At 53.7% G+C, this 27,947-nt stretch overlaps 1 protein-coding gene across 1 annotated transcript in view; it reads left to right on the forward strand.

Annotated features, from left to right (window-relative positions):
* Positions 1 to 1,093: 1,093 nt before the first annotated feature.
* The window catches only part of LTBP2 (latent transforming growth factor beta binding protein 2), an 87,691-nt gene continuing 60,837 nt past the window's right edge, over positions 1,094 to 27,947 (forward strand). Inside the window, exons 1-3 of the mRNA XM_037501851.2 lie at positions 1,094 to 1,587; positions 7,866 to 7,936; positions 20,232 to 20,472. Of these exons, the coding sequence (XP_037357748.1) occupies positions 1,094 to 1,587; positions 7,866 to 7,936; positions 20,232 to 20,472 (806 nt within the window). The remainder of the gene's footprint in view (positions 1,588 to 7,865; positions 7,937 to 20,231; positions 20,473 to 27,947) is intronic.

Here is a 27,947-nt window from a genome sequence, read left to right on the forward strand (position 1 = left end):
AGCGTGAGGGTCTGGGATGGCAGCCCGGGGTTCAAGACTTCTGACCCCAGGGCAAGAGTCCTGGATTTCATTCCTCTCTGGGACACGCGCTGTCTCCTGGAGTGACCATATTCAAGATCGTCCACATCTCTGCCTCTGTGAAAAAGGGGCCACCTCTTCCAGGATCCGCTGGCACCGCTCGCCTCAGGCCTGACGCAAAAGGAGGGGCACTAAACTCAAGGAGCAGAGGCAGTTAGGCCCGGCCGGCCTCTCCGCCAGAGGCTGCACAGCCGAGACCGCAGCCCGTTCCACCAGAGGGCGCGCGCGCCCCGGCCACCCTCCCGCGCTCGCGCGCCCCGCAGCCTGGGAGCCAGGCGAGCTCCCCGCCGCCCCGCGGGCGCCCCTAGTGGCCGGGGCGGGAAGCGACGGGGCCGGGGGCCGGTCCCTGGGGTTCGCGTCCCGCGGCTCTCCTGGACTCCTCGCGACTCTCCAAACTGCTGCCTTGGCTGTTCCACCGCCAGGGAGTCCTTGAAGTCAGCGGCAGGAGCTAAACTTGGGCAAGAGCAGCAGCTCGAGCTTGGGGGGACAGGAGAGAAGTGGCCCAGGTGCCCCAGGCCCGCGGGCGTCGTCCCCAGCGGCCGGCGGGTCTCCCCGGCGCCGCCCCCAGCTCCTCACGGGTTAACCCCCCTCGCCGCGCGCTCGCTTCCCGGTGCCAAAGTGGGTGTTGCTGGAATTCCTCTCTCCCTCTCCGTAATGAGGGGGCTGAGCTGTCCCTCCGAGGAGGGGGCATGGTGTGGATAAAAGAGACGAAAAAGCAGGCGGAGGTTTCCAAAAATAAAGCCCTCCTGTTCCCCTCGGAAGGGCGCAGTGACCGCGAGCGGGCGCGAAGGTGCCGCGTCGGGCGCGCCCAGCCGGAGACCCTGCGACGTGCGGGGCGCGCAGCCCCGGGCCACCCTCCCCGCGCCCTCGCTCCGGGGCAGCCCGGCCCGCAGACAGGCCCGCGGCCCCCAGCTGCGGAGAAGCCCCCGGCCCGGCGGGTCCCGAGCGCAGCCCCGGCGGCCGCGCGCACCCACCGCGGGTCCCCGCGCGCCGCGCTCCAGCCGCCCCCGGCGCCATGAGGCCACCGACCACCGCCCGCTGCCCTGGGCGCTCCCCGGGCCGCCCCCGGTGGAGTCTGCTGCCTCTCACCCTGGCCGTCTTCGTGGGCGCGGGTCAGGCTCAGAGGGACGCGGCGGGAAGGTACGAGGCCGCTGGCAGGGACGCGACTCGACTGCGGAGCCCCGGGGGCAGCCACCCCGCGGCGGCTCCGGCCAAGGTGTACAGCCTGTTCCGCGAGCGAGACACGCCCGTCCTGGGCTTGCAGCCGGCGGAGCCGCTCCAGCCTGGCTGGGGGAGCCCCAGGAGGCCCGCCGAGGTGGAGGCGAGGAGGCCGCCCCGCGCGCAGCGGCCGCGGCAGGTCCAGCCACCTGCGCAGACCTGGAGGAGCGCTCCCTCGGGCCGTCAGCAGCCAGCACCCCGCACCCGGGCCGCCTCGGCTCTCCGGCGCGTCGCGACCCTGCAGCGGCCCAGGGCTGCGCCCCCAACCCCGCCGCGAGGGCGGCTCACGGGGTGAGCACTGGAGGGGGGAGCTTGGGGGTTGGAGGGAGAGAGGGACCCCCCCACCCCTCCCCCGGCCTCCAGTGCGCAACTTGGTGGAGGGAGATGCAAGCAAGAGAGGGTGCCAGGCCCTGCTCTCCGTCTCTCCCGTGTCAGTACTAAGGGGGAACAGCACCGAGGTCCCCAAGCTGGGGCTCAGAGATCTGACCTGCTTTGGAAGAGGTAGCAAAAGGAGATACAATCCTCACATTTGGGCACTAGCTCTCCAAGACCCCGCGTTAAATCCTTTCTCATGACGCTTTCGCGTGCACCTGCCCTCTTCCCTCCTTCGGGTAGACGACCCGGCAGACCTCTCTCAGCCTGAGGGGATATGAGAGGGAGCTCCAAGCACTTGGCCTGCTGGAGGTTGAGCTCTGTGGTAGTTCCGGTAGGTGGACTCCAGGGTGAAGGTAGAGACATCTCAGAGAAGGGGGGCTGGCAACAAAGTCCGTGCGTGGGGGTTCAGGGTATGGATTGGGATGCAGGTTGGTCTGCCCCCTCCCCGGACCCCCGCCCCAGGCCTAGAGATGGAGTGGCCATGGGCTTGGGGCACTTTGGACAGAAAGCCTGTCCCCCACGTGTGTGTGGGGGGCTCTATATGGGGCCTGTGCGTGGAAGTATAAGAACCACGTGTACACTTTCAGGGCTAAGACTCCCCCCAAACCCTTTTTGTTCTCTCCCTGGGGTGCCCCCACAGCAGGAAGACTTCCTGGCAAATCCTCATTTCCAGTCAGAGATTATCATGGTTGAGGGGTGCTCAGCCTTGACTGTGTGTGACAGGTGTCTCCAGAATGGAGGGCATGGGAGCCTTGAATGTGTGGGGACAGAAAGTGGCACCATCCCTGAAATCCAGAAGGGTTGTGGCACCCTCTTAGCCTGGGCTCGATTTCCCAGTTGATTTTAGTTCAGGTGCACAGCATGAAGGACGCTTGCATTCCATTCTATCTGAGGACATCCTGCCTGTCTTTTCCCCTTTCTGCTTTTCCTTTTCTCCTGTCCTTCAGCTGGATTCCTGGCTCCATTCAGATCTTCACTCAGAGAGGCCTTCTCTGGCTACCTTGTCCCACCCTCTTTGCCTTCATCCTGCTTTACATTTCTTTATAGCACTTACTGCCATCTGACAACCTGGCCTTACGATCTGGTCTCTCAGACCACGTATTGCAATGTTTTCTATGCAAACAGAGACTTTGTTTTGTTTATTGCTGCATCACCAGTGCCTAGAAGAGTGCCTGCAGGTGTTGGTGCTCATTAAGGATCTGTTGAATGAGTGAATGAACTCCCTGCTGCCCTTGGAAGGCCTGGGGGAGAGCAGACCCTTGCACTGCCCAGTCACTTATACATAGGCTCACTCAGCAGGTATCAACGCAGCACCTGCCATGTGTCAGTTTTTTTTCCCTTTCCTGGCCATGTACGTGAATGAAACTTCCTAAGAGCAGTGCAGAGTATGAGATAGAAGGTGGGGGCCCAGGGACAAAGACATTATTCCTGCCAGGAGTGCAGCTCAATTATTTAAAATTGAGTTGGAGAAATGAGTTGGTGAGCATGCTTTCTAGCACCGGAAGCTTCGCGTTAAGCACAGAGGAAAGGGGCAGTCGTGGTGGAGCAGCTCAAAGGAGGAAGAGACCCTGTGAGCTGGGGCCCCTGGGGCTTTGACTGCACTAGCCTCACAGGACTGCAGCCTGGTAGAGAGCACCGTGGAGACGAGTCTGGAGGCATAGTTTGGGCCAGAACATGGAGGAGCTCATAGTGCACACATTTGTGTGGGATTGGGCCGATGGTGGGCCAGTGAAGGGTGGGGGTGGGTTTGTGTACTCTTCAAAATCGCAAAATGAGGTTATCATTTTGTGATATAAGCGAAGCAGATTGTCATCACTGGAAGGCTGGTAGAGGTACCCAAGTGGGTGCCACCCACAGGCACTTGCTGAGCACAGGTGCACACCTCATCTCCCATGCTGTGTTTGGCTCCTCTACCCAACACCCTTCCTTATCTTCCGCAGGCTTGATAAGGAGTGGCTTTTTTTGGCAACAGTTCCAGCCAGCCACTCCAAGTCTTCTGGGGAGGAGCTGAGTGCCAGTTTTGTCCAGTAGCATCCTCTATCCAGGTCCATTCTAGGCTAATGGCTTGTAGCCAGACAGACTACAAAGCCCACCATGGCTTTGTGGGCTTCTCAGGACCAAGGACCAAGTGCCACCTGCTGGTAGAATGTGGAATTACATCACTACTACCGGGAATTGATCATTAATTCATTCAACAAATATTTGCAGCAGTCTGATTATGTACCAGGCACTCTGTTGGACCCTGGGGTTACAGAGAAACAGCCCCTGTACTTCTCTCTACTTGCGAGGTAGAGGGGATTTGTTGCACCCAGGGAAGATTTCTTAAGTATGTGCCAGGTACAGTGCTAGGTGTCTGGGATACAGTGTAAACAGAATGACTGAATTCTTACACTATGAAGTTTATAGTCTACTAGGAACTTTTTAAGCTACTGTTTCCAATCTTCAGTGTTTCTTGGACTAGCTTCGTGCACAACTTTCACAATGTTTTCTTCTATCATATCCCTCTTGTTCTATATTTTTCTTTTAATTTACATACTGTTAAAATAATAGAATCTTGTGTTTTATTGATTTTAAAGTATTTCATATAATGAAGTTTTGTACACTCATACAAAAAGGCATTAGAAATAATATAACTTGCAATCCAGCCTCATTGAACTTTAATATTTTGCTTCTAATTTTTTAATTTGAAATTTCCTCTATAAATTTGCCTCTCTCTCTTCCCAGCGTCAACCTCTACCCTGAATTTACCTATGATCCTAAGTTTTGTTTTTATACCATGACTAGAGATGCATGTCTCCATAAAATACACATAAAATGAGATAAGTGATATACTGTATTATCCTTCCACAATTTGCCTCCCCCATTAGATTTTTGAGACTTAACCATGTTAATATAATGAACCCAAATGTATTCATATTTTAAATGTTGCCTATTATGCCGTTGGCTGAATATATAACACAATTTATCCATCCTCCTGTTTTCTCCCTTCCTTCCTTCTTTCCTTTCTTTCTTTCTTTCTTGCTATTTTCTTTTCTTTTCTTTCCTTTTTTTTTTTTTTGCTATTACAAAGAGTGCTTGACTCATATTTCTATGTAGATTTATTTTCAAGGAAACTTTGTATCACAATCATAAATTGGAAATAATACCATCTGTCATACAGAGAAGATAAGTGTAGGAAAATTGAAACAACGAAATGTTCTCAAATTCTAGTCTGACACCATCATCTCAGGCAGCTCAATGCCATGGTGTGTTCTCCCTGCTGGACAGGGGGCCTGGCAAGTGCTCGGGGAGGACCTAGCATGGAGCACTCACTTCAGACAGATTTTTTTTTACTGATCTAATCAGACTAGAAAGGTCACTGAAAAGGGAATCGCTTTCTCACCATGTGTTTGTTGCATGTGTTTGTTGAGAGGTGTCACCTGGGAGTTTGGAGACATGTGATCTCCCCGTGGTAACTTCCAGGCAATCAGCATTATTAAATGTTGTGATTATAGAAACCTAAAACCCTCTTTCTACCCTGAGTGCCTCTCATCCACTTTTGGGGCAACACTAGATCACATGAAGCAAAGAAGCATTAAATGTGTACCATGTGTCAGGCACTGTGTTAGACCCTGGAGGCACAAAGAGGTATAAGAAAGAATCCTTAAGCTGCACAACACAGAGACACATATAACCTGAGTCAATCAGGACAAAATGATCACCATGGATGGTGGATGGGGAAGCCTGGGAGGATGTCAGGAGAGGTTTTACATGAAGGAGGTAACATTCAGTCTGGAAGTCTTGGCATATGCAAAGGATTTCAATTGGCAAAGAAGAGAGGGAAGACTTTCTCGGCAGAGAGAGCAGCTTAAACAAAGGCATCAAAATGTGACCATATATGGTGCAATTGAGGAATGACCAGCTTCATATCCTTGGAGGATCACAGCCTTGGTTGTAGATGGTCATAGAGACAGGAGTAGGGTGAGGGAGATCTGGGGGCGGGGGGTGCAATTAGCGTGCACAGACAGGTGGGGCCCGGTTAGCTGTGTCGAGAATCAGGCCGAGTCATGGGAGGTTTCTCACTAAGGGCCAGCATGTCCCTGGAGGAACGACTACTGTCCTAGGCTATTAGCCAGATATGTCTGCAAGGGTTGGCTAGTGGTGTGGGCTATTGGGTACGTGTTTGTTGAGAGGTGTCAGCTGGGAGTTTGGAGTCATGTGATCTCCCCATGGTACCTTCCAGGCGTTCAGGATGCTGAGTGGTTTGTCCCAGTGACTCAGACTCCCGCTAGCCAGCACTGCTGAATGGATCTCTCAGCTGACTACCAACCTAGGTCTGCACCCAAGACTCTAATATTGGCCTAGAAAGATTCCTCAGAGGCCACCATTGGGCACCTGAATCCTGCTGTAGTGTCTTCCCAGCCCCAGCCTGGCCCCACATGTGCAGCCTTTGATTCTGGTCCATCCTCACTGTGACTCTGACAGCCCCAGGAGCTCAGCTACAGAGCTATCCTGAAGGCCTCTGTGTTGACAACTGGCTGAGGGGGCCTCCTTGGGCTGGGCTCCATGCTGTGACCTCCCAGTCTTAGAAAACTCCTAAGGCATGTAGTCTGCTTCCTCTGGAAGGCCACCTAGGCCTCACCACCATGAGGGGTGGTAGTTTACAGATGGATGGTCAGTTTCCCCTTCCACCAGGGTACACTCTCAGAAGCCCTGGGTATGAGGACCGGCCCCTTGCCCAGAACCAGGTGACTTGGGGCCCAATGAAGAGATTTCGTGGAGCCAGGAAGTTGCTGAAGGCATGGGTCCTGAGAGCCTTTGGGATGGCTGGAATGGCAAAGCTCTTGGCCAGGAGGACATTCTGGGAGCTCCCTGGGAGGTGGCTCCCCATAACTTTGGGCTAAAGGGCCAGTTTTTTCAAGCTGCAGGAATTTATTTTGAAAGCTTTGTAAGGCTCCCAAAACCACACAGGCTTTGGGGTCCACTCAAATGTCAAACAAACGCCTAAGCAGGAACAGATGCTTGCTGTGCTGGCCACAGAAGTCGCAGGAGTGGCCGCTGCTCTGTCCTTTGCCCTGACTCACCTCACTATCTCTTTGCCCCTATACCCCACTCACCCTCCGTTTCAGTGAGGATTCAGTAGCCCATTTTGAATTCCAGTGACAGGGTCCATGAAGCCAAAGCCAGCCTGACTCAAAGGGTCAGACGGCCCCCAGAGGAAGAACCTTCTATGGGAGGGGACGTCGCCCAGATCTAGGCATCTGGGTCTTTGGGTTGAGAGTTAGGGGTGGGTGAGAGCTGCTTGTGCTGCAGAGGGCCTTGCCAGACACCAGAACATCAAGTTCGGGTGCATTGACTGAGTGCCTCAATGGTTATGGTAGGTCAGTACCTCTCGAGGGTGCCCTCAGTGCCAGCACCAAGGAGTAATCTAGGAAGGACCACCCCATCAAATGAGTTCCATTAGTCTCCCCAAATTGTGTGCTTCCTAAGCAGAGGCAGCCTCATCTGAGTCGCCAGCCCCCTTCTTCCAACCAACTCTTAAGTTCCTCTGAATAGAAATTCCACAGCCCAGTTCCTTCATCATCCTGTGCCCAGTCTTACCAGGCCCCATCTGCCCAGGCAAAGCCTCCTCCCGGGTGCATTTGTGGCAGGTGATGCGTGTGTGTCCTGGAGGCTGTTGTATGCGTGTCTTCCAGCTTCTCTCCTAGTGTCAGCACTTGTTGGGCAAGAACCGTGGTGTTTATTTTTTTGGTGAGAGGCAGTGTAGAGTCGGAGCCTGACTTAGAGTTGGGCCAACTCGTATGTGAATCCAGCTGCGACATCCACTTATTATTTAGCCTTGGCAAGTGAGGGGGCCCCTCTGAACTTCCTCTTGATCATCTTCATGATCACTGTCATTGCTGTCCCAGTGGATCGCCTGCTTTGTATCAGGTGCAGTCTAGCCCTGTCTCATTTAATCATCCAGCCAACAGCTCAGCATGTATTGTCACCGCCATTGCACAGGAGGAGAGAGTCAGGTTCCCAAGGGTGCACAGAAAACGGCAGAGGTAGGGTCCAATCTCAGATCTGCAGGATTCCAAAGTGCCTGCCCCTGGCCCAGGAGGAGGACAGTCTGCCCAGCCTGACAGTGCCCCCAGACCCCTCCTGTAGAGAGACTCTGTGACTAGTCCCCTCTAAGCTCACCTGTGCTGACCCTGTTTTGGTGACCCCCCTAGGAGGAATGTCTGCGGGGGACAGTGCTGCCCAGGGTGGACGACAGCAAACAGCACCAACCACTGTATCAAACGTGAGTACCCCCCCCACACATTGATCAGAACCTGGAGCAGCCCTGTCTTCCCCAGCCTGCCTATCGAGGATGCCACCTTGGAGCGGAGCGATGTGCAGTGGAAGAGACATGTCAAAATGTTTCCAACTAAAATCAACTTCCCATATAGACTCCCCACTCGTGTTTTTAAAGCTTCCTGCATTTCACTCTTGCTGCCCCATTGTCAGGGGCCCCCTCGCCTTGACCACTGGGTCTCCAAATGCCCAGGCTGCCCTATGGGCTGCAGAATAGGCCTGCCAGAGCCTCCTTGCCTCACATTTTCAGGGCCACACTCACGCTGCATGCTTGGGGACTCCACCTCTGCCCTGGGCCCTGACCTCTGGCCCTACAGTCCTGGCCTCCTTCCAGAATGGACACAGTTAATGGCTTAAGTGTCTGCCAAAACCAGTGTTCCCAGCCCTGCTGGAGGCCTCATCTCTGATTCTCCTGACATGGGGATGTGATAGGACAAGAATGAAATGGGGAGCTTCCCTTTCTTCTGGGATGGAGAGGCCGGCTCAGCCAGCTCTTGGACCTGACTCTCGCCCAGGCTGACAATGAGGCTCAGGCAGAATCTTGGGTCTTCTAAGCATTTCTAGATAAAGCTGTCGAAACCCAAAACTCAAAAACAAACAGCAAAGATCTGCCTGAAGATCCTGTCCCTTTCAGGGAGCCTGGATTATTAGTGGGGACTCTCAGAAGACACACCCTCTATGACTGGGGTGGAGTTGGGGGGAGGAACACTTGACCTTCTTCATTGTATAGACAAGGCAGTGAGCCTCAGGAGCAGTGGCTGGCTCAAGGTCACATGGCTCCTTGGAGGATCTGTGACTCCAGATCAACTGCTCCTCTGGGGCAGAGAAGCCAGGATGTGGATCCTTGAGGTTTTGTGCTACATGGAGGCTCTGGCTGGGATCTGTGCACTGGCATTGTTGTTTTTTCAAAGCACTCTAGGTGATTCTAGCCTGGGCTGAAGACCCCTGAGAAGAGTTGGGTCAATTATAGGAAGATCTCTGGGTGCCCTACTCAAATTTGAATATTCCCACAAATCCTCTGGGCTGGTATTAAAGTGCAGCTTCTGATTCAGCAGACCTGGTGGTGGGGTTGGAGATTCTGGAGATTCTTGCTTTTTAACAAGCGCCCAGGGGACGCTGATGCTACTGGTCCAGGGACCAACACTGAGTCTCAGGACTTGAGCTTAAAGGAGAAGGGGGTGGGGGAGGCTCACTCTGGAGGCCTGGGATGGGACTTGGGGTTGGAGACTAAGTTCTAGCGAGCTAAGCAGACTCTGGCTGAGCTTTGAGTTAAAGCAGGAGCGGCTTAGCCTCAGAGGGGGTGGGCTTCTCACAGGCTGCCTGAGGGTCTGGGCATGGGCCCGGCTCCAGCTCTGGACGTTCTGTTTCCTAACTTGCTCACAATTTTCCAGCACTAGTCTCTGCCAAACTGGAATTTCAACACTGGAAACTCGAGGTTGGATGAGTCTGCAGATTGTCTGAACCCACGTGTGTGCACCCTCATGCCCAACCACTCCAGCAAGCTGCTGATAACCCCCACCCTGGGGGTCCTTGGCCCCTGTTGCTTCTCTCCCCCAGCCCCTCACCTTGCTGCTCCCCAGGTAGCCCCCTCACCCAAGCACAACATAGGTCGCAGTCCTGGAGGAAGAGGCAGTTGGCCTCAGCCTCTCCCTCTTGAAGCCAGCTAGCCCACTGAAGGTCTGTGTGTTAATTAACTGGGCCGGTGCTGTTTGCTGGTTGCTATTTTGCTGCTAATGAGCCTAATGAGAACCACGTGGGTGGAGGGGTGTTGGCCCTGGATGGCTGAGTCCAGAGCTCGGAGCTCAGTAGAATGTGGGGCTCCTGGCTTCACAGCCTGTCAGCTGGCTCTCCAACTTACCCCCGTCGTTTGCCTCTCCCTCTCCCCTCCCCGCAGCTGCCCTCCTGGCTGGAGCGGAGACTGCCAATGCCAGGGAATGCTCATGATTCTGTCCTAGCAGTTTCACACATGTGGGGTACCTCCTTGGCCAGCAGGAGAGAGGAGCTGACAAGGAGGGGAGTGTGGCAGCCTCTCACTGCCAAGCATGAAGTCTAATCTCCAGATTGTGGGTCCAACCCAGGTGCAGGGAATGATGCCCCCTGTGTCACCCCCGGGCCCCTGATCTCTCACAGAACCCCAAGTTGCTGGCACAGTCCATCTGCCCTGCAGCCCCTTCAGTCCAGTAGCCTAAACTTGGGGAGCCACTGAGTCTGCAGGTGACCAGTGCTGGAACACAGCTTCTCCCCGTTCCCTCTTGGGGTCCTGAGCTGGGGCCTCATCTCTTCCTCTGATCTTGGTTTCTGCTTCACTTTGTGACTTTGCCAGTGCTGTCTTGCAATTTATGTGTTTGTGTATTTGTGGAGGCAGCTGACTGGGGCCGCCTGGCCCCCTCAGCTGAGTGAAAGGACTATAGGGTGTGGGGTGACTGGGTCCTGTTTATAGTTAGGACTTTTGGAAAACTGTCCAGTCTTCCCAGACTAGCTCACCCCGACACACACACACACACACACACACACACACACACACAGAAGCTCAGAAGCTTTTGGGGCTTCTGAAGGCTCACACTGAAGAAGTCTAAATTTTTACTTGATCGCAGCTTGGGTACACAGGGAGTGGGGCTGTTCTGGGGAGGGCAGAAGGAAGTCTCTGGAGCTGTTAGGAAGGGACAAGGTGGAATTCCAACCCCATAACCCCCACCCCAAGCGGTAAGGTTCAAGATTAAGAACATGGACTTTAGATTCTGGCACCAGATCCAACAGAATTGTGGGTTTGAGTCCCAGCTGGGTCTGCAGACTAGTGACAGGCCTTCCTCTAGCCATTGCGCCTCGGCCATAAAATGGGTGTGATAATCTATATGGAGTTGCTTTTGAGGATTACTAGTAATACCCTGTAGTTCTTACTAAGGGTCAGGTACTACTCAAAAGACTTTATATTACCAATTTTAATCCTCACAACAACCCTATCAGCTAGAATTAATCTTTGTCCCATTTCCAATGAGCTTGGATGGGAAGCCAGGTAGCCTGGCTCCACAGCTTACTGCTGTGCTCTTGCTAAATGTGAAAGTGTGTGCAGAGAGCCTGGCACGTGGTGAGTTCAGCTGTTATTTTAGTGTTTATAGTTAGGGCTTTTGGAAAGCTGTCCAGGAGACCCTGCTGACTGCCAGGGTTGAAATGCCAGCATCACCACTTAGTAGTCATGTGACCATGGGCAAGCGGCTTAAGTTCCTTGTGTCTCCATTTCCTCTTCTGTCAAATGTGACTAATAGGAGTCCCTGCCTCACTGAGTGGTAAAGGACAGATGAGATAATGCTGGTCAAACATTCCGTTCAAGACCTGGCATGTTCTATGCCCTCTGTGCATATTTGGCCTTGATTTTGAGGGCAGGCCCCCAGCATGAAGTGTGGTGGCAAGTGTTTGTTGGAGACAGGGTAATGGCTCTGCAAGTGTGTGCTGAATAGTACAGGGTCTCTCCCAGGGCTGTGCTGAGAGGTCGCCTTCTGCCGCTCTAATTCTATAAGACCTTCTAGAAAACTACCCATGATACTCAGGAGATTCTTGAGTGGGCTTGGGCATCTGTTCCTGTTTCCTTGATCCAAAAACTCTGTGTGCATGTGGTTATTAGAACGGCCTCCCTTCTGGTCCACGTCTCAGTGCCAAGAAGATCCCATTGCTCCTGACCTGAGCTTCTCCTTAGAAAGCTTCCCTGAACCACCTGCCCCAGCCCTGGAATGACCCCTGCCCAAAAAGGAGAGCTATGGCCCAGTGGATCAGAGCCCCAACTTTGGAGACAGAGTCTCTGGGCTCACACCCTTGTTCCACCACTTACTAGCTTCAGGATGCTGGGCAAGGTGCTTGATGCTCTCAGCCTCTGTTTCTCCATATGTGTGGGGGGATGGGGATGAGAATCATCCCTATGGCACTTCTGAGAATGAAGAGAGGAGATGCATGTAAAGAAGTTAGCTCTGAACCTTGTAATGGTAACTGCTGAACAAACACTAGGGAAAGAGTCGGGGTGGGGGTTGGGGTTTGCTTGTTATTCATTGACTGATTGGGAACAGTCTGGAGTCAGAGGCTTGAGCCTATGGGTGCTCATCTCTTGGTGAACCACCCTTTGAAATTGCGCAGATGGCAGGGAATGGTGAAGAGGGACTGGAAGTAGCCAAGGGAAATCATCACACAACCTCAGTGAGGACCCAGCTAACAGAAAAGGGGTAGGTCCAGCTAGAGGCACTGCCCATCTCTCCCCCTGCCAGGTAAGGTCACCTGAGAGCTTTCTAGTGAGCAGGTGTGTGTCCCTGAGGCTCTTTGCTCAAAGGAGTATTTAGGAAGAAGAGGACTTACCTAGGGGCTTCCAGAAGCTGAGTGCTGTGTCCTTGCACCAGCTCAGGGCATGGTACCTACTTGGTATACATGTTTGTTAAAGAATGGAGTGGGCAGACGGCCACTTGGGTGGCTTGGTAGTTTCCTTCTGCCATCCCCAGCTGCCTTTTCTTGCCTCCTTGGCTGGCTTCTCATTTCCTACCCAATCTCTTACTACTAGGCTGCCCCAGATTTCTGCCCAATCTTCCAAGTCCCCCACACAAAGAGAGGCACCCCAGGAGGCATGTCAAGCAGAAGTTGCTCCCCCATTAATATCACTAGTAGGTATTACGCCCAGGTGCATAGCCTGCAACAACAACACTAGTGGCAACAGTAGCTCTGTGCCAGGGATCAGGCTAAAGTCTTCAACCCCTCCCCCCTGATAGTGACCATCATATCATTCTCTGCCCTGGCCTCCTGCTGTGTCCCTGGTCATTGCTTCTCCTCTGCCCAACAACCAAGTCTTGGGTTTCTCTGGATCCTCCTCTTTTCTTTCTCGCTGGACCACTTCTGGAATGATCTAATGCATTCCCATGAATGTAAACATCGTCTCTGGGCTGACAACACCCAGATTTATATACATCTTCCGCCAGACCTCTCCTCCGATCTCCGGACTCCTCCAGACTCCTTAGACCCGCTGCCTACTCCACATCTGCTCTTGATACCTCCCAGACATCGAAACTCCAACTTGTCCAAAATGAGCACTTGGTTTCTCTCCCTCCGAACCAACTTTCCCACCTAGGTCTCACCCATCCTAGTCAAAGGTACCCCCATCTACCTGACTGTTGAAGCTTTGGGCCCTTGAGGACACTTTCCACTCTCTCTCATTTATATCCAACCCATCACTGAGCTGTTTGTTTTCCATCCCTAATCTTTTGGGAACCTGTCTGCTTCTCCTGTTACCTCCCTCATCCAGGGAGCCAGCCTGCTCTCCCGGGTGACCATGGCAGCCCGCTGACCCCTTCCCGATGCCTGCTTCCCCCTTAGGTTCTTTCTCCATAAGGTAGATCATGACATATCCCCACTCAGACCTTCCTCTGCATGTATCCCAACCTGTATGGGTCTCCAGCTTCGTCTCCTGGTGTCCAACACCTGCCCCACACCTGCCTTGGTTCTGGAATGTGCTGCCTTGGGCCACTTCACCCTGGTCTCTTTCCAGTCTCCCACTCCTGCTCCCCTCCTCAGAGGTGCTCCCTTTCACTATTCTGTCCAGAGCAGCCCCCGAGCAGCCTGTTGTTCTGGATCTCAGTCTCTTGGTTGTTTCTCCCACAATGCATATCCCCACGCCTGTTCTACTTAGGTGTTTACTTGTTTGTTTTGTGACAGTCTCTCTTGCTAAGTCAAAAGCTCCGTGAATAAAAGGACAGTGCCTGCCTGGCTTATTCTCTAGGCAAATAGTAACTATTGAATGCACAACTGTTTTCTAGCGAGATGAGGACATCGAGGCGCACAGAGGCCAAGCAACTTGCCTGAGGTCACATGTTTAGAATTCACAGCCAGTCTCTTGAGAGCAAAGCTGTTCTCTCTCCCATGCTTCTGTCCTGGCCCTGACTGAGCTGGAAGTAGGTGCTCCTTCCCTCCTGCCTTCCCAGGTCCTGGACACGGAACTGGCACTTCTGCAGAAGGACTTGGACAGCTCCATGTCAGCCATAGACCTACTCCGTCTACCAAAGACTGGTCCCCCAACTCGCCCCTGATGGGGGTTGTCCCAGGACACCACCCCATCCTTTTCTCATCTTCAAGAGCATGTCTGGCATTCAGACGCCCAAAGCCCTGTGTCCTCTCAGACAAGGCTCTTGGGGCTATGGGGGTGGTGGGTGGTTCTTCTGCTTTGAAGCAGGAGCTGGAGACAAACCTAGGCCTCAGCTCTGGGCCACGAGTCCTGCCCAGTGGTCTCCCTCCTGGTGCCTACAGAAGCTGGTGGGAATTGGGGCTGCTTTCCACCCTAGCCCCTAGCCTCCTGCCCCCAACTGGCCCAATATCTCTGCATTTGTTAATGCAATTATCAGGGCGGTCCATGCCGAGGGGCTGGGGTCCAAGGTCTGACTCACACCTCCCCTTCCTCCCCCTCAGGCCGCCAAACAGTAGAGGCCCACTTGGCCTGCCAGACAGAGTCTGCAGAGAGCGCACAAGGGGCCAAGAACGGCATCTTTCTCTCATTAGAGGCTTTTATGTGAACACAACTGCTATTTTGGAGCTGGGCGCTTAGCCGGCCCCTGAGCCCCACTGCTGTTTCCAGCCTTCCCTGAGCGGTGGCCCCGGCACTGCTGTGGTGGAGCTGTGGCGACCTGAGGACCTAACTTGTGCCACCACCTGGGGGCTACGGCTGCGGCTGGGGCCTGGGCGGCAGGATCCCTGAGCAGGGCTTGATTGTCAAGAGGATGAACTCCTAGGTGGATTCTCAGACGCCTAGGATGGCTAAGAGTGTGGGGGAGCCAGATAGGATCTCCATGGCTTTAGGGGTCTCTGATATCAGAATTGGGGTCTGTGGAAACCAAAGGTCAAGCCCATAGAGAAATAGCTCAGAGAGCCAGTAAGCAAACTCCAGGGGCAAATGGAGGCCTCCTGGTGAGTGTCTAAGGGGGGCTGCCCAGGGGAAGCTGAGGTGAGTACTGAGTGTAAGTGGAAGACGGTCCTGTCTGCAAAGGCCTCTGGGTGTGGAAGGGGGTAGGACCCTATCCTGAGGGCACAGATCCTTAGCGCCCCACCAACACAGAATTTAGGAACAATGGGGGTTTAATCTGGGAGCAGCTAAGCTTCAGGTGTGTTGAGGGGGTGGGCTGGGGCTGGGAGTGCAATCTAGAGCCTGAAACTTATCTCCCAGACAGGAGAGGATGCTCTGAAAACCTCAGTGAAAGGGACAGGCTTATGCAGCCCACCTTGAAGCAGAGCTTCATCTATGGGGTTCGAGAGGGAGAGAGAGGGTCTCTCTAGGGCCCAGGAGAGCAGCCTGATGATAAAAGCCCTACCTAGGGGCAGGGGCGCATGGAGAGGGGACTGGCAGTATTTCACCCGGAAAAGAGCCCTGTCTCAGAGGCACCATCCTTGGTCCGTGTCTCTGACCAGGACCTGCACTGACATTGCCTTTCCCTGGGAAAAGGGTCATGACGGGAAAGTCCAGAAACCATTTGACCTCTGCTGCCCAGAATATGGTGTGTTTTTCCCTCCAAGTTTTGCATTCCGGTAGACCTTTCTGTGCTGGTGGAAGTGCTCTACATACTGTTCAACATGGTGGCATGGACCATGTGTGGCTGCCGAGCACCAAAATGTGACGTGTGATGGAGAAACTGAATTTTTTATTTTTTTTATTAATTTTTATTTATTTATTTATTTATTTATACAAGCACTGGGTACAGTCAGAAGTGCGGGAGGGTGAGAGGATTCACCAGAGCCAGAGTGGGGAGCAGAGCAGGCAGAAGGACCGAAGTACACTGCTGAGGGGAGCAGCGGGCGCAGGAGAGGTCTGCGCACCATGTGGGACCCTCCTCCGATGGCTGGGGAGCAGCTGGGGATCAAACCGGCGCCGCAGAGGCCGCGGGCAGCTTCGCAACCCAGCGCTCAACCACTGCGCCAGCGGGGAGGCCCGAGAAACTGAATTTTAAATTGTATTTAATTTTAGTCAATTTCAGTATAAATAGCCGCACACAGTTCCTGGCCACAGTATCAGACTGTGTTGGCAGCACAGTTTGGGAGAGTGCAAAGCATTGATACTTCCATGTCCACAACAATCTGTTGAGACTCACAACTCTTTGAAGCAGGAGCTAACAGCCCATTTTATGGATGAGGCGACTGAGGCCCCGGTTGAGGTATCTCAGTGAGATGAGAGGCACCCGAGGTCACACAGCTGGGATGTGGTCGAGCTGGGTCAAATCAGATCCCCAGCCCCATGTTCCTCCTGCTACCAAGTAGCTGATCGCAGAGGCTCAGGACAGATGGTGGGAACTGCCCAGAGGGTGAGAGATGTTTCCAGAATCTCCCTCAGGCCTGTCTATTCCGAGTTGGGTCTCTTCCCAAAGGTAGGACTTTTGTGTGGAAAATCTGAGCAAACTTCTGCTTGGCTATTTTGGAGCAGAGTAAAGGTAGAAGGGGCACAGCCAAAGGTAGTGGTGGGGGTGTTAGGGGGCCTGATGCCATCTGTTTCTTACTTTCAAAGAAATTTCAGGAGTTTTCTTTTTTTATTCCCCTCTCCTTTGGCATCCTGCTAACTCCCAGAGCTGAACTCCCAAAGCTGAAACTTTCCACATGTCCACAATCCTCAGTGAGGAAGAGAGTGCCAGAGGGTGTGGAGAAGAAAGGGCCGGGAGGAGCAGGCACTGGGAATGGTGGCTGGAAACAGCGTTACCTTCGGTTGCCTGGGGATGCCGGGGGTGGGGTGGGGTGGGGTGTCCTGTCCAGGGAAGGTCTGGCTTCCCCCTCCAATTCCTTGACGCCTCCTCTCTGCTCAGAATAACATGTTCAAACACTGCAGTGAGAACATTGCTGTTGGGTGACACACGAGAAAACAACACGAGAGAGGATGTAAGGGAAGTCGCCGAGGGCTGGGGCAAAGGCTTTTGAAACCTGAAACTTGGCACATCTGGACTCCGCGATGCCAGGCACGGTTGACCCAGGAAGGTTATCTTCCCGAGCGGGTGTTTTCTACCAACGAATCCAGCTAGCTTGGAAGTCTTTTAGAACTTTTATTTACCACGATATTATATGCATTTGTAATGTCATTTTTATAGTTTCCTCCCCAACCACTCATTTCCCATGAGCTATAATTTGTACCAGCTACAGTTCACCAACCCTGGTCCTGAGTGAGGCCCAACTGCCTGTGTGGTGAGGGGCTCCGTGGCTGTGAAAGCCCATCTCGGGGAGAGCACCCTCCATGCAGGGGCCCGTCTTGCTGTCTGTATCCCTGGCACCCCATCTGACCAAGAGAAGGGGTGCTCACTCAGTGTTGGCAGAATGTATTAGCAAATAAGGCAGAATCCCAAAAAATGAGGCACAGGGACTTGGTGGGCAGGACTTGGGGTCTTTCTTGGGTTTCTAGAAAGTGGGAGAGCTCATGGTTAAAGACTGGGCCATCCTCAGGACCCCAGAGTGGGAGGTGGAAGCTGGGCTGGTTTGGAAAATGGAAGTGACACCCAGGCTGGACAGCTGCACGAGCCTCCTCTCACCCCTGCCAGGTCTGGGTTTCTGCTGACAGAGAGCTCTGGATGCCAGGGAACAAGGGGTGATGCTGTGCTCCTGGTCCACCTGGGCAACCTCTCAGGTCTTCTTTTCAGCTCCCTGCCTAACAGAAACTGGAGCTGAGACCTGGCCTCAGACTACCTGCTTCCCCAGTGATCTCTGGCCCTGCTTTAGCTTCAGGGAAACCTTCCCTGACTTCCCCTCAACCGTTTCTTAGCCTGGGCTAGAAGTCTGGCCATCACAGCACTTGATCAGTGTCCTGACTTCCCTCTGAAACATACATTCCCTACATCAAACCTCACACCCAGGGCATGCTCTGCGCAGGTCCAGTGAATGAATGTGTGAGTAGGTAAACAGTTTTCCTCATCGTCTAAGATTTACTGTGTGGGCTTTGGAGAGGTTTGGGGTCCTGAGGTCTCCATCTGGGCACGTGCAGCTTTCCAGAGCAGGGTTCCCAAGGTACAGTTGGTGGTTGCCTTGACGCCAACAGATCTCTTTCCTATCATCATCAGTTCCAGGCCAAAGTTCAGAGATGGTGGGGAGGGAGAACCATCCCAGGCCTGCTGGGAGGTGGTGGGGTGAAAAGAGCCTAGGCTCTTCAATCAAATGGCTGTATTTGAATCCTGGATCCACACTGACTACCTGGGGGCCCTCAGTGAGTCTCTTCACCTCTCTGAGTTTCAGAGGTGTTATTTGTAAATTGAGAATCAAATCACATTTGCTGCACATGATTTCTATCCGATTAAATGACAGTGCATGCAAAGCCCGTGTGTCTGGCGTACTGTCAGCACTCGGTCGATAGTCGCGATCTTATTAATGGAAATAATTAATAATAATCATGTCATTGTTAGGCATACAGCAGGAGCTAAGGATGCAGAGAGGTAAGGGACAGTCACTATGCTTAGAGGGACTGACCATGTTTTGGGGGAACTGAGACACAGGCACCATGGCACTGTGGCCATGCCCAATGAGTGGCCTGCCCGGTGACTGCTAGTGCTAGTTGTTCAAAGGAGGGGGCACTGCTGGAGGTGGTTGTCAGGGATGCAGAGGGCCTTTGAGGGAGTAGAGAATTCCAGGGAGAGGTCACCGCACCCACCAAGGTGGAAGGAGGAAAAAGTCATGGCCAGCAGGCCAGTTTGGCTGGAGCAGGCTGACTTAGAAGAAATGTGAGAGAAGATTCAAACTTGTTACAGAGGGTTCGGTGCCAGCCTGTGGACATGAATCCTGGGGGCACCTGAGAGCACTGAGCACCTCTGAGGGGGGAGGCTTTTGGAGAGATTTACCAGGCTGGCCCCTGCTCTGGATTCTAGGCCTGTTCTCATCTCAGGAAGTTCCAGGCTCCTGGTCTGGGCCTTGGGGCCTGGTGTTTCACAGCACACAGAACAACTGAGGCTGACCTGGGGGCCTTGGTAACCTGCCTCTGCTCCTCTCATTGAGCTCCAGTTCTGTCCCCTCCATCACCAGGTCCCAACCTGCCTAGAACTCTGGCATCTCCCCAAACACGCCACATTACTTCTAACCTCCAGAACTTTGCAGTTGTCTCTCCCTTTGCCTGGAAGACTGTACCTGAATATTTGCCTGTCATCCTTGGCACCTGTCACATCATGCTCCTCAGAGAGCCCTGCCCTGCCCAGCATTTCTAAGTGTCAGCTCAGGCATAGTACACCCTGCATCACCTTGTGTGTTGTCTTTATAGCTCATGATACTGCCTGAAATGACATTAGATGTTTGTTTTCCTGTTCCTTGGGGGTCTCCTCTACTCTGCTGTAAACACCATGTGGGCAAAAGGCAGCACATAGTAGGGACTCAGCAAATATTTGTTGAATGAATAAGTGACAGATGGAGGAGACATCAAGTTTAGTGGGCCCCTGCTCTCCTGGGTCCCGACCCCTGTGTGCAACCCTCCTAGGGCCCTGGTCACTGAAGTTATCTCCAGATTTTGCAAGGCAGTGAAGGGTAGTGAAGAGAGAGGTCACAGCCCTGGTGGCTGGTGGTTGCTGCTCAGTGCTGGCTTAGAGGAAGAGGCCCCTGTCCCCCCTTTTTGCCCTCAGTCTGAACCCAGGCTCCAGGAGGCAGAATCTTCCAGCTCCCAGTCCACCATTGGCTGAAGATGGATGCTTGAGAGCAGAAGCTCTTAGAAGGGGAAGAAGAGGAGAGAAGGTTATGCCTTCAAGGCACCCTTGGGGTCCCAACCTCCTCAGCCTACCCTGAATGTGACTCATGTGACTCACTCAGCCCACCCTGAGTGGAAACTGAGGCTCACTGAGGTCCAGATCACACAGCTTGGGAAAGACAAAAACCCCAGAGACTCAGACCCTGCAACTTTCTGGCCAAGGTTGAGCCCTTTCTTATAAAAGATTCATTCATGCATGCACTCAATATTTATTGAGAATCTCCTGTGACAGTCTCTGCCCAAATCCTGGGGCTACAGGAGGGAAAGAAACAAAATATCCTCCCTCCTGGGACTGCCATTCTGGTAGGAGAGGCAGACAACAAAGCCTGGACGTTTGTCCAGTTCAACTCGAATGTGTTCTGCGGGCTGGGGTGTGAGCCATGTCACACCTCTGGTTGCTCAGTCTCTCGTCTGTTGTCCCAGGTGACAGGTGCTCCTTCTCCCTGAGACCTAGGGGCGAGCATAGCCAGGGAGCCTTCCAGGCCGGGGGCTGGCCTCCTGCTGACAGGGCCCCGCGCTCACCCCCTCCTGTCTCCCCCAGCTGTGTGCCAGCCGCCCTGCCAGAACAGGGGCTCCTGCAGCCGGCCCCAGCTCTGTGTGTGCCGCTCCGGCTTCCGTGGAGCCCGCTGTGAGGAGGTCATCCCTGAGGAGGAATTTGACCCCCAGAACTCCAGACCAGCACCCCGACGCTCAGCCGAGGGTCCACCCAACCTGCGCAGGAGCAGCACAGCCAGGGAAAGAAGTGGGGCCAGAACACGACCACTGGCACCACAGCTGCCCAGGTAAGCCCCCCTCTGCGGTGGGCCCTGTGTCCAAGGCCCAGCCTCTGGGGGGATGGCGGGGGAGTGCGTCTTCCTTCAGACCAGATGGTGAAGACCTCGGTAGAGGTCTTCCTTCCCTTCTCCTGCCCCTCCTCCTCTCTCCCCCTGCGCTTGCCACTGTTGTGAGCAGGAGAGCAGGGGTGGGGTTGGTGCAGGCTTTGCTGGGCTTGGGTGGACAGGGAAGGTGGGAGCTGAAGTCTTTACCCTCCAGGCCCTGGGAGAAAGCCAAGGTATCCCCGGGTGTTGCCACATCCTAGGTGGGTAGCCTGAGGCAAGTTACTTACCTATCTGAGTCAGCCTCTGTACAGTGGGCATGGTGATGCATCACTGTGGTGGTCTTCGTCAGGACCGGGTTAGCTGATAGGAGGAAACACTTCAAACAGTGCCTGGCACATGGCGGACTCTTTATAAATATTTCTCCTCTCTCTGCACAAGGTCTTTGTGTTGCAGGAAGGACCCCCCACCACCACTTTCGCCGCTGCCAGGAAAAGCCCCTCTATCTACTCTCTCTCCAGCGGGAACCTCTCTCCTTGGAGGGACGAGAAGGAGCACGTGGGGAAAGGGAACAGAATATCCAGCGGGCAAGTGGCGTGTCCGCTGGCAGGATTCCCTGCCTGCCTGCCAGACAACCTGGCCAGACTTTTTCTAGCTCAGGACAGGAAGTCTGAACTTTGTAAACGGGTGCATTTCTAGGGGGCTGTTTTCCTTTTGATTTTTAAGGTTAGTTTTTCCATTTGCTCCCTATTTAGCATGTTCTTTCTGAAATGTTGTAACCTTGTCTTGCTGAACTAAGGGGAAAAGGACTTACTCTCCTGGAGGCCAGAAAGAACCAGGGAGAGCAGAGTGACCTGAGGTCAGGCTCCTCTAAGAAAGCTCAGGACAAAAGGGGGAAAAACTAGAGGTTGTTGAACAATTATGAAGTTGAGGCGTGGGGTGGGAGGTGTGCCGTGGAGACCAGGCCTCTTGGTAAAGGACTTTTTTCCAGGGCCCTACCACCCAAGCAGGCATTTTCCAAGAGCAGCCAGGAGCAGAAAGACTGGAAAGATGAATTCAGGGTGGGGCTTAGGGAATGCCAAGTTTAAAACCAGAAGAACCAAACCCTGAAGCAAGGCCCAGGGGTGCTGGGCAGAGAGAGGGGCAGTTACGTGGCCAGGAGGACAATACAGGGGGCAGGGTGGATGGCTGTGAGCAGGTGGGCAAGGCCTGAGTCCCAGCTGTGGGTTCCACATAGGGGGACCTGGTGGAAAGTCACCTGGAAGAGCCCCAGATGTGCCAACTCCAGGGCCAGCCAGAGGCAGAGTAGAAGCAGAATCCTTCCAGCCAGACTTTCCTCCTCAAGGCTCTCTTTTGGCTTGTGGATTTAGTCCTTTTATAATGCATTGATCCTGTATGTGTGTGCATGTGTGTGTGCGTGTTGTGCATGTACGCATGTGCTCACGCACACTTGTGGGGGTGTTAGGAGTGGTTGCTTGGCAGGTCACTCTGCTCCCGTATCCTTGAGCCAGTTATTTGACCTGTCTTGTTCCGTCTCCCCAGCCCAACCCAGTCCTCCTGTTTTCCAAGGCCCAGTACCATTTCCTCCATTGTCTCCTCTGATCACTTCTACCCGCTGGCTATCTGAGGCCCTGCGGTCTATGACCTTTGCCTGCAGTTAGACCGTGTGGCCTGCACCCTGGAAGGCAGCAATGACATCTCACACTCTGCATGTTCCCACAGCTGCTCCCGCCCCCCTCCTGGCTTACAGAAAGTCTGCATTTGCTCTCTGTCACTCCAGCCAAACTGAAAAGTTAGTCTATCAAAGGGCCCACACGGCATTGACCCCTCAACCTGTACCTGGAACCAGGGGCTGCTCAGAATGCAAGAGGAGGTGAGGCTCATGCTTCCGCAGTGCAGCGCTTGTCACTCTGCGTTGGGCAACCTGAGTGCAGGGAGGCCGCCTGCTTGTTCATGAATGTCCCTGGTACCTAATGCCATGCCTGCCTCGCTGCAGGGACTCAGGCAACATGAGTGGCATGACTAAACAAATGAGGCTAGAGACAGGAAAGAAGAGGGTGCTTGGAGAGAAGGAAGATGCATGAGAGGCAGGAGGGCCCAGGGTGAGTCTCCAGCGCCCTGCAGGGCCATGCTTTTTCAGCATCACTGGCTCCCTGGCCAGGGGCTACTGTGATGTTTTTAATGAGCTGCAGTGTCCAGGCCAGCCAAGGCTCTCTCTCTGCCCTGGGGCCTCGGTGCCATGAAATCTGGGAACGTCCGAGTGTCCGCAAGGTCGGTCCAGCTGTGTTTTGCTTTGGGAGGCCAAATCCCACTTGCCTGGTGGTGTCAGACATTTCCTGTGAGCTTGGCCAGATTTCCCGAGCTGCTGCTGGCCTCTCTCCTGATAGCAGCTTGGACAGGCCCCGCGTGTCCAGATAGAAGGAGTGACATGAACGCAGGGGCATTCTAGGAGCAGGAGGGGGTGCAAAAAGTCTCCAGAAGGGAGACACTGCAGGGATTGGTCATGGCCAGAGGCGCCTTTAGGAAAGCACTAGACAGAGGCCAAGAGACTTGTGTCCCAGAAGGAAGGCGAGGGAGGGGCCAGGAGAGCCTCGGCAGCAAGCCGCACCTCTGGAGAGAGCCAGACCTGGGCCGGTGCTGCCCAGCTGCGGCCTGGGCTGGCTGACTCTGAGCCCAGCTCCAGGACTCTTCCCTAAAGTCCTGCAGAGCCTGCCCTACCTGGGGAGCAAGAGCCAGAGTGCAGGGGAAGGACCTTTAGAGACTGGGGCCAGCAGTGCCTCTCAAACGGCAGTGAGCATGTGATTGCCTGGGAAGATTTAGGGTGTCTAACATGGACTCAGGTGAGGCTGCTGTTGCTGAGCCATAAGCCACATCTTGAGCCAGTAAGGGTCTGAGTCTGGGTCTTGGATTCAGACAATCCAGGGGTCCAGGTCAGGATTTACCACTCCCCAGCTGTGTGACAATAGGCAGGTGTCCTGACCTCTCTGAGTCACTTGTTTCCACCTGACTGGATTGCAGAGAGGCCAATAAGACCATGTGAGGAGAGCACTTAAGTTTGGTGCCTGCTAGGAGTTAGTGCTCAAGACCTGTCAGCCATTAGTGGGCTGGCTCTCATTCCATGGCGACTGGGGTAGACAGGAGACTGTGGCAAAAAGCAGACAGACAGAAGCCCAGGGCGCAGGCATGAGTATATGTCTCTGTGTGTGCACATCTCTCTGGGAAGAGTCAGGCTCCAGTCCTAGCCTCCGGGGAGTCGTGACTCACAGGTCCAGCAGTGCCACCCCTAGTGGTTTTGGCTGGCTGATTTGTTCCACCAGGACCATTCTCACCAGTGCCACAGGAGAGAGGGGGCTTTGTGAGGGAAGGTCCCAAGATGAAAATGCAGACATTGTACAAAAATGAATAATGATGTAACAAAAAAAAAAAAAAAGAGGGACGGTCACAGCATTTCTTAGAATAGGAGAGGTTGCCCCTGGGTTTGCTCCTTAGCCTGGCCTGAGGACCGAGAGGCTGGACTTCCTAGGATGGGGGACATCCTGGCTTGGTCAGTACTAGGGCAAGTAGGGACCTGGAGGACAAGTAAGGCAAGCGGGGTTGGCAGGGAGGTATCTGGGAAGCTGGGGGTCCCATAGTAGGGGTGCCCCTCTGTATTTATTTTCTATGGCGGTGGTAAAAAAAAATCATCACAAATTTAGCAGCTTAAAACCACGCACATGTATTATCCTGCCATTTGTTGGTCAAACCTCCCGCATGGGTCTCACCAGGCTAAAGTCAAGGTGTCACCGGGCTGAGGTCCTGGAAGCCCTGGAGGAGATTGTGAATCTCTGCCTCTCTGGCTGAATCTCTCTATCTGATTCTTCTGTCTTCTTACATTTTTGGGAGCCTATATGTTTATACTAGACACACCCCTATAATCCATGACAGTCTCCCTATGTTAAGGTCAGCTGATTAGCAATCACAATTTCCTTTTGCCATTTAATGTCGCATAGTCAAAGGCATGACACCAGAGGACAAGATCATGGGGAACAACCACACCCACCCACTGCAGCTCATTCTAGCCAGAATGCTACCTCTTATCAAAGGCTTGCCATGAGAGTGACCCCCCAAACTTTCTGATATCTCTGATGTCCTGGTCCCTAAGTCTCTCTGACATCTCTGATACCAGTTCTCATCGTTTGCCCTCCTCACCCACCCTGCTTCTGCCACACCAGTCAATTGACCTATCTTCAAATGTCTCTAGATGCTCTCACCCCAGGGCCTTTGCACTTGCTCTCTCCTTCTGCCTGGAACACTGCATTAGTTTTCTAGTGTTGTCATAACAAATGACCACAGACTGAGTGACTTAAAACTGAAGAATTTATTCTCTCATAGTTCAGGAGGTGAGAAGTCCAAAATCAAGCTGTTGGTGGGGTGAGTCTCTTCTGGAGGCTCTGAGGGGGAATCAGTTCCATGTCTCCTGGCATCTGGTGGTACCTGCAATCTTTGGGGTCCCCTGATTGTGTATCGCTTCATCACTCTAACCTCTGCCTCTGCTGTCACATGGCCTCCTCTCCCCCCTTATGAGTACACCAGTCAGTCATTGCACGTCAGGTCCACACCAGTTCAGTGTGAGCTCATCTAAACTAGTTACATGTGGAAAGACCCTGTCACTCTCTTTCCCAGTAAGGTCACATTCACAGATCCGGGGCAGGGTGGGGGGTTAGGACTACCATTTTAGGGGGAACATCATTCAATCCACATCGACACCTTTCCCAGGCACTCAGGTGGTTTTCCTCCTGCCCCGTTCAGGTCTTCCCTCCTCGGTGGGGCCCTCCATGTTCACCCCACTTAAAACCGCACACCCCCAAACATGCCCATGCTCTGCCCAGTTATTTTTCTCTGTAACAGTGATGTTTTACATATTTTACTTATTTCTTTGATTTATTATTGTTGTTCTTACCCCCGTAAATGTCAAGTCCAGGAAGCAGGGGTTTGGTCTGTTTGATTTGCTGACATAGCTCCGGCACCTGGAACATCACTGGCCCAGGGCGGAGCTGACGGAACATGTGCTGAGGAAAAGGGCTCAGCTCTGCTCCAGTGACCCCGTTTATGTCTCCCCATTTATGTCTCCTCCTCGCTACTGCGGGCTCCCGAGGTCCCCGTCTCACTGACAAGGAGAAGTTCAGAGAGGGGAGCTCAGTTGTCCCCGCTGCCACAGCCCGCCCTTGGCCTGGGTCCTGAGTTGCGCAGCCTCTCTGGGCCTTCTTTGTGGGGAGAGGGTGGAGGATGCCCTAGCATCGCTCCTGCCAAAGGTCTTGTCTCGGTGGAGTGTTGGGGCCCCTGGGTGGGTGGCTGCGCGTGGGTGGCCAGAGAGCTGGCTGCTCAGAGCCAGCCCAGCTTTGTTCAGCCTCCAGTCTCCGGCAGGGCCCTCTGGGTACTTCCTGACGTGTGACCTTTACCCTGCTCTTCTGAGTGAGCCCACAGGTTTCCCATAGCATGCTATTCCCCTCACCCCCAGTTCTGCCCGTGCTTCTGCTGGGGCTGTGGAGACTGTCCCCCATGAGCGGTCTTTGGGGGAGCAGAGTGACCTCTTGTAGCTCGCCCAGAGGGTAAAGGGGGGAACCTGCATCCTTCCTGGGAGCAAAGATGGCAGGGGAGGCAAGAAATCTTCCCAGGAGATTGACAACCCAGGATCAGAAGCGAGCTGCCCCAGGGAGAGGGCTGCTGGGAACAGAAGGGGCAAGGAGGGGCGTGCAGGGAGGCATCCCCAGATGTGTTTGGGGGAGCACTGGCCTTTGAAGCCAGGCAGAATTTCATCCCTGCACCCTCATAAGCTAGTGATACAAGTCATTCCACCTCGCTGAAATTCAGTTTCTTTGACTCTGGAGTGGGGAAAACTGAAGCCCCTCTCATGGGGCGGTTGAGAGAAGTCACTGAAATGGTGTTTGTAGAGTGAATAGTGGGGTGTCTGACACATAGTAAGTCCAGTAAATACAAAATCTCTTATCCTGCCTTACCCGTGCTTATTCCCCACACTTGTGATACATCAGTGTGAGACAACCCATTTGCCAGGAGGAGTTCTCCTTCACTCCCCTGTCTTGCCTGATAGATAGGGAAACTGAGGCAGTGGATAGTGGGCCTATCCTGGTCATCCAGGAGATCCTGGCTCTAGGCCTGTCTGAAGGGTCTCTGGGGTCCTCTGAGCCTGGCCCCGCTCCAGCCACCTCCCGCAGGCTCCTGTCCTCCTCCCTGGGCTTTAACAGGCCAACAAGTGCCCTCTGCTTGCTCCTTTGAGCAAGGCGGCTCCTGGTTTGTCCTCCCTCCTCATTAAAGTCCCTCAAGACCATTGTTTCAATACGTCTGGAATATGATTAAAGACTGACTCAGGCTAGGAAACCTCCCTGGACCTCAGTTTCCACAATTGTAGATCAAAGGGATAGAATAAATCTCTGAAGTCAAGAGTTAATGATCTCAGCCTCTGGCCTCCAGCTTGGTCATTTTCTGTCCTGGATGGGAACATGCACTTAGCACCCCCCTTAGTCCCTTTCCATGGTTGAAACAAAGACACGTGATGCCTTAGCTGGCCCTGGCTGAAGTCCTTGGCGTGACTGTGGTGTGGGGCAAACAGCCTGCCTCTTCGCTGGGTCACCTTCCCCAGGCTCATGCAGGGGTGCAACCCTGCTAGGTTGACTCAGCTCCACAATCCCGACTGACTCAAGCTTTCGGGACCTCCAGGGATTGCGTGCCTCTGTTCTTCCTTCCTTCCTTTTCTTTTTTCCTGTTTTAGCCTAAATTTTCTCATTTGTTTTTATAACTCTGAGCCCCAGCTTGTCTCCCTGGATTTTTCTGGAATTCCCCAATTCGTAGGACCTTGAATACTCTGTTTAGAAAAGTCTGAAAATCAGGAGACCCAGATTTGCTTCCAAGTTGGGCCCAGCCTTTGACTTTGAGCTTGACTGGACTGAGCCTTGATGTTCCTGTCTGTAGAATGGGAAGAATAGTTCTTTCCTCGTTGGGATGTTGTGATGATTAACTAAAAGTGAGTGAATGATTGGGGTATGAACTGCAATGTGCCTTGCAAATGCTTGTTGTTATTTAGTGACAGTAAACTGGGGCATTGGCTTGTGCTTCTATATGTAAGTGGGATACTTTTGGGAGAAGTGCCTCATTGAGCACCTTCTGGACCCCCCTTTTTAAGATTTATTTATGCATACAAGAACTGGGGTACAGGTCAGAGGTACAGGGGGTGAGAGGACTCACCAGAGACAGAGTGGGGAGCAGAACAGGCAGATTGACTGAAATACACTGCTGAAGGGAGCAGCAGGTAAGACAGGAGAGGTCTGCTGCACCATGTGGGTAGCTCCCTGGCCGGTGGGGGATCAAACTCGTGCTGCAGAGGCTTTGGACAGCTTCACAGTGCTGTGCTTAACATCTTTGCACCACCAGGGAGGCCCTGGACCCCC

This window comes from Talpa occidentalis, unplaced genomic scaffold (genome assembly GCF_014898055.3).
Source record: "Talpa occidentalis isolate TD23 unplaced genomic scaffold, MPIMG_talOcc4v2.1 talOcc4.11, whole genome shotgun sequence".
In the NCBI taxonomy this organism is placed as follows: Eukaryota; Metazoa; Chordata; class Mammalia; order Eulipotyphla; family Talpidae; genus Talpa; species Talpa occidentalis.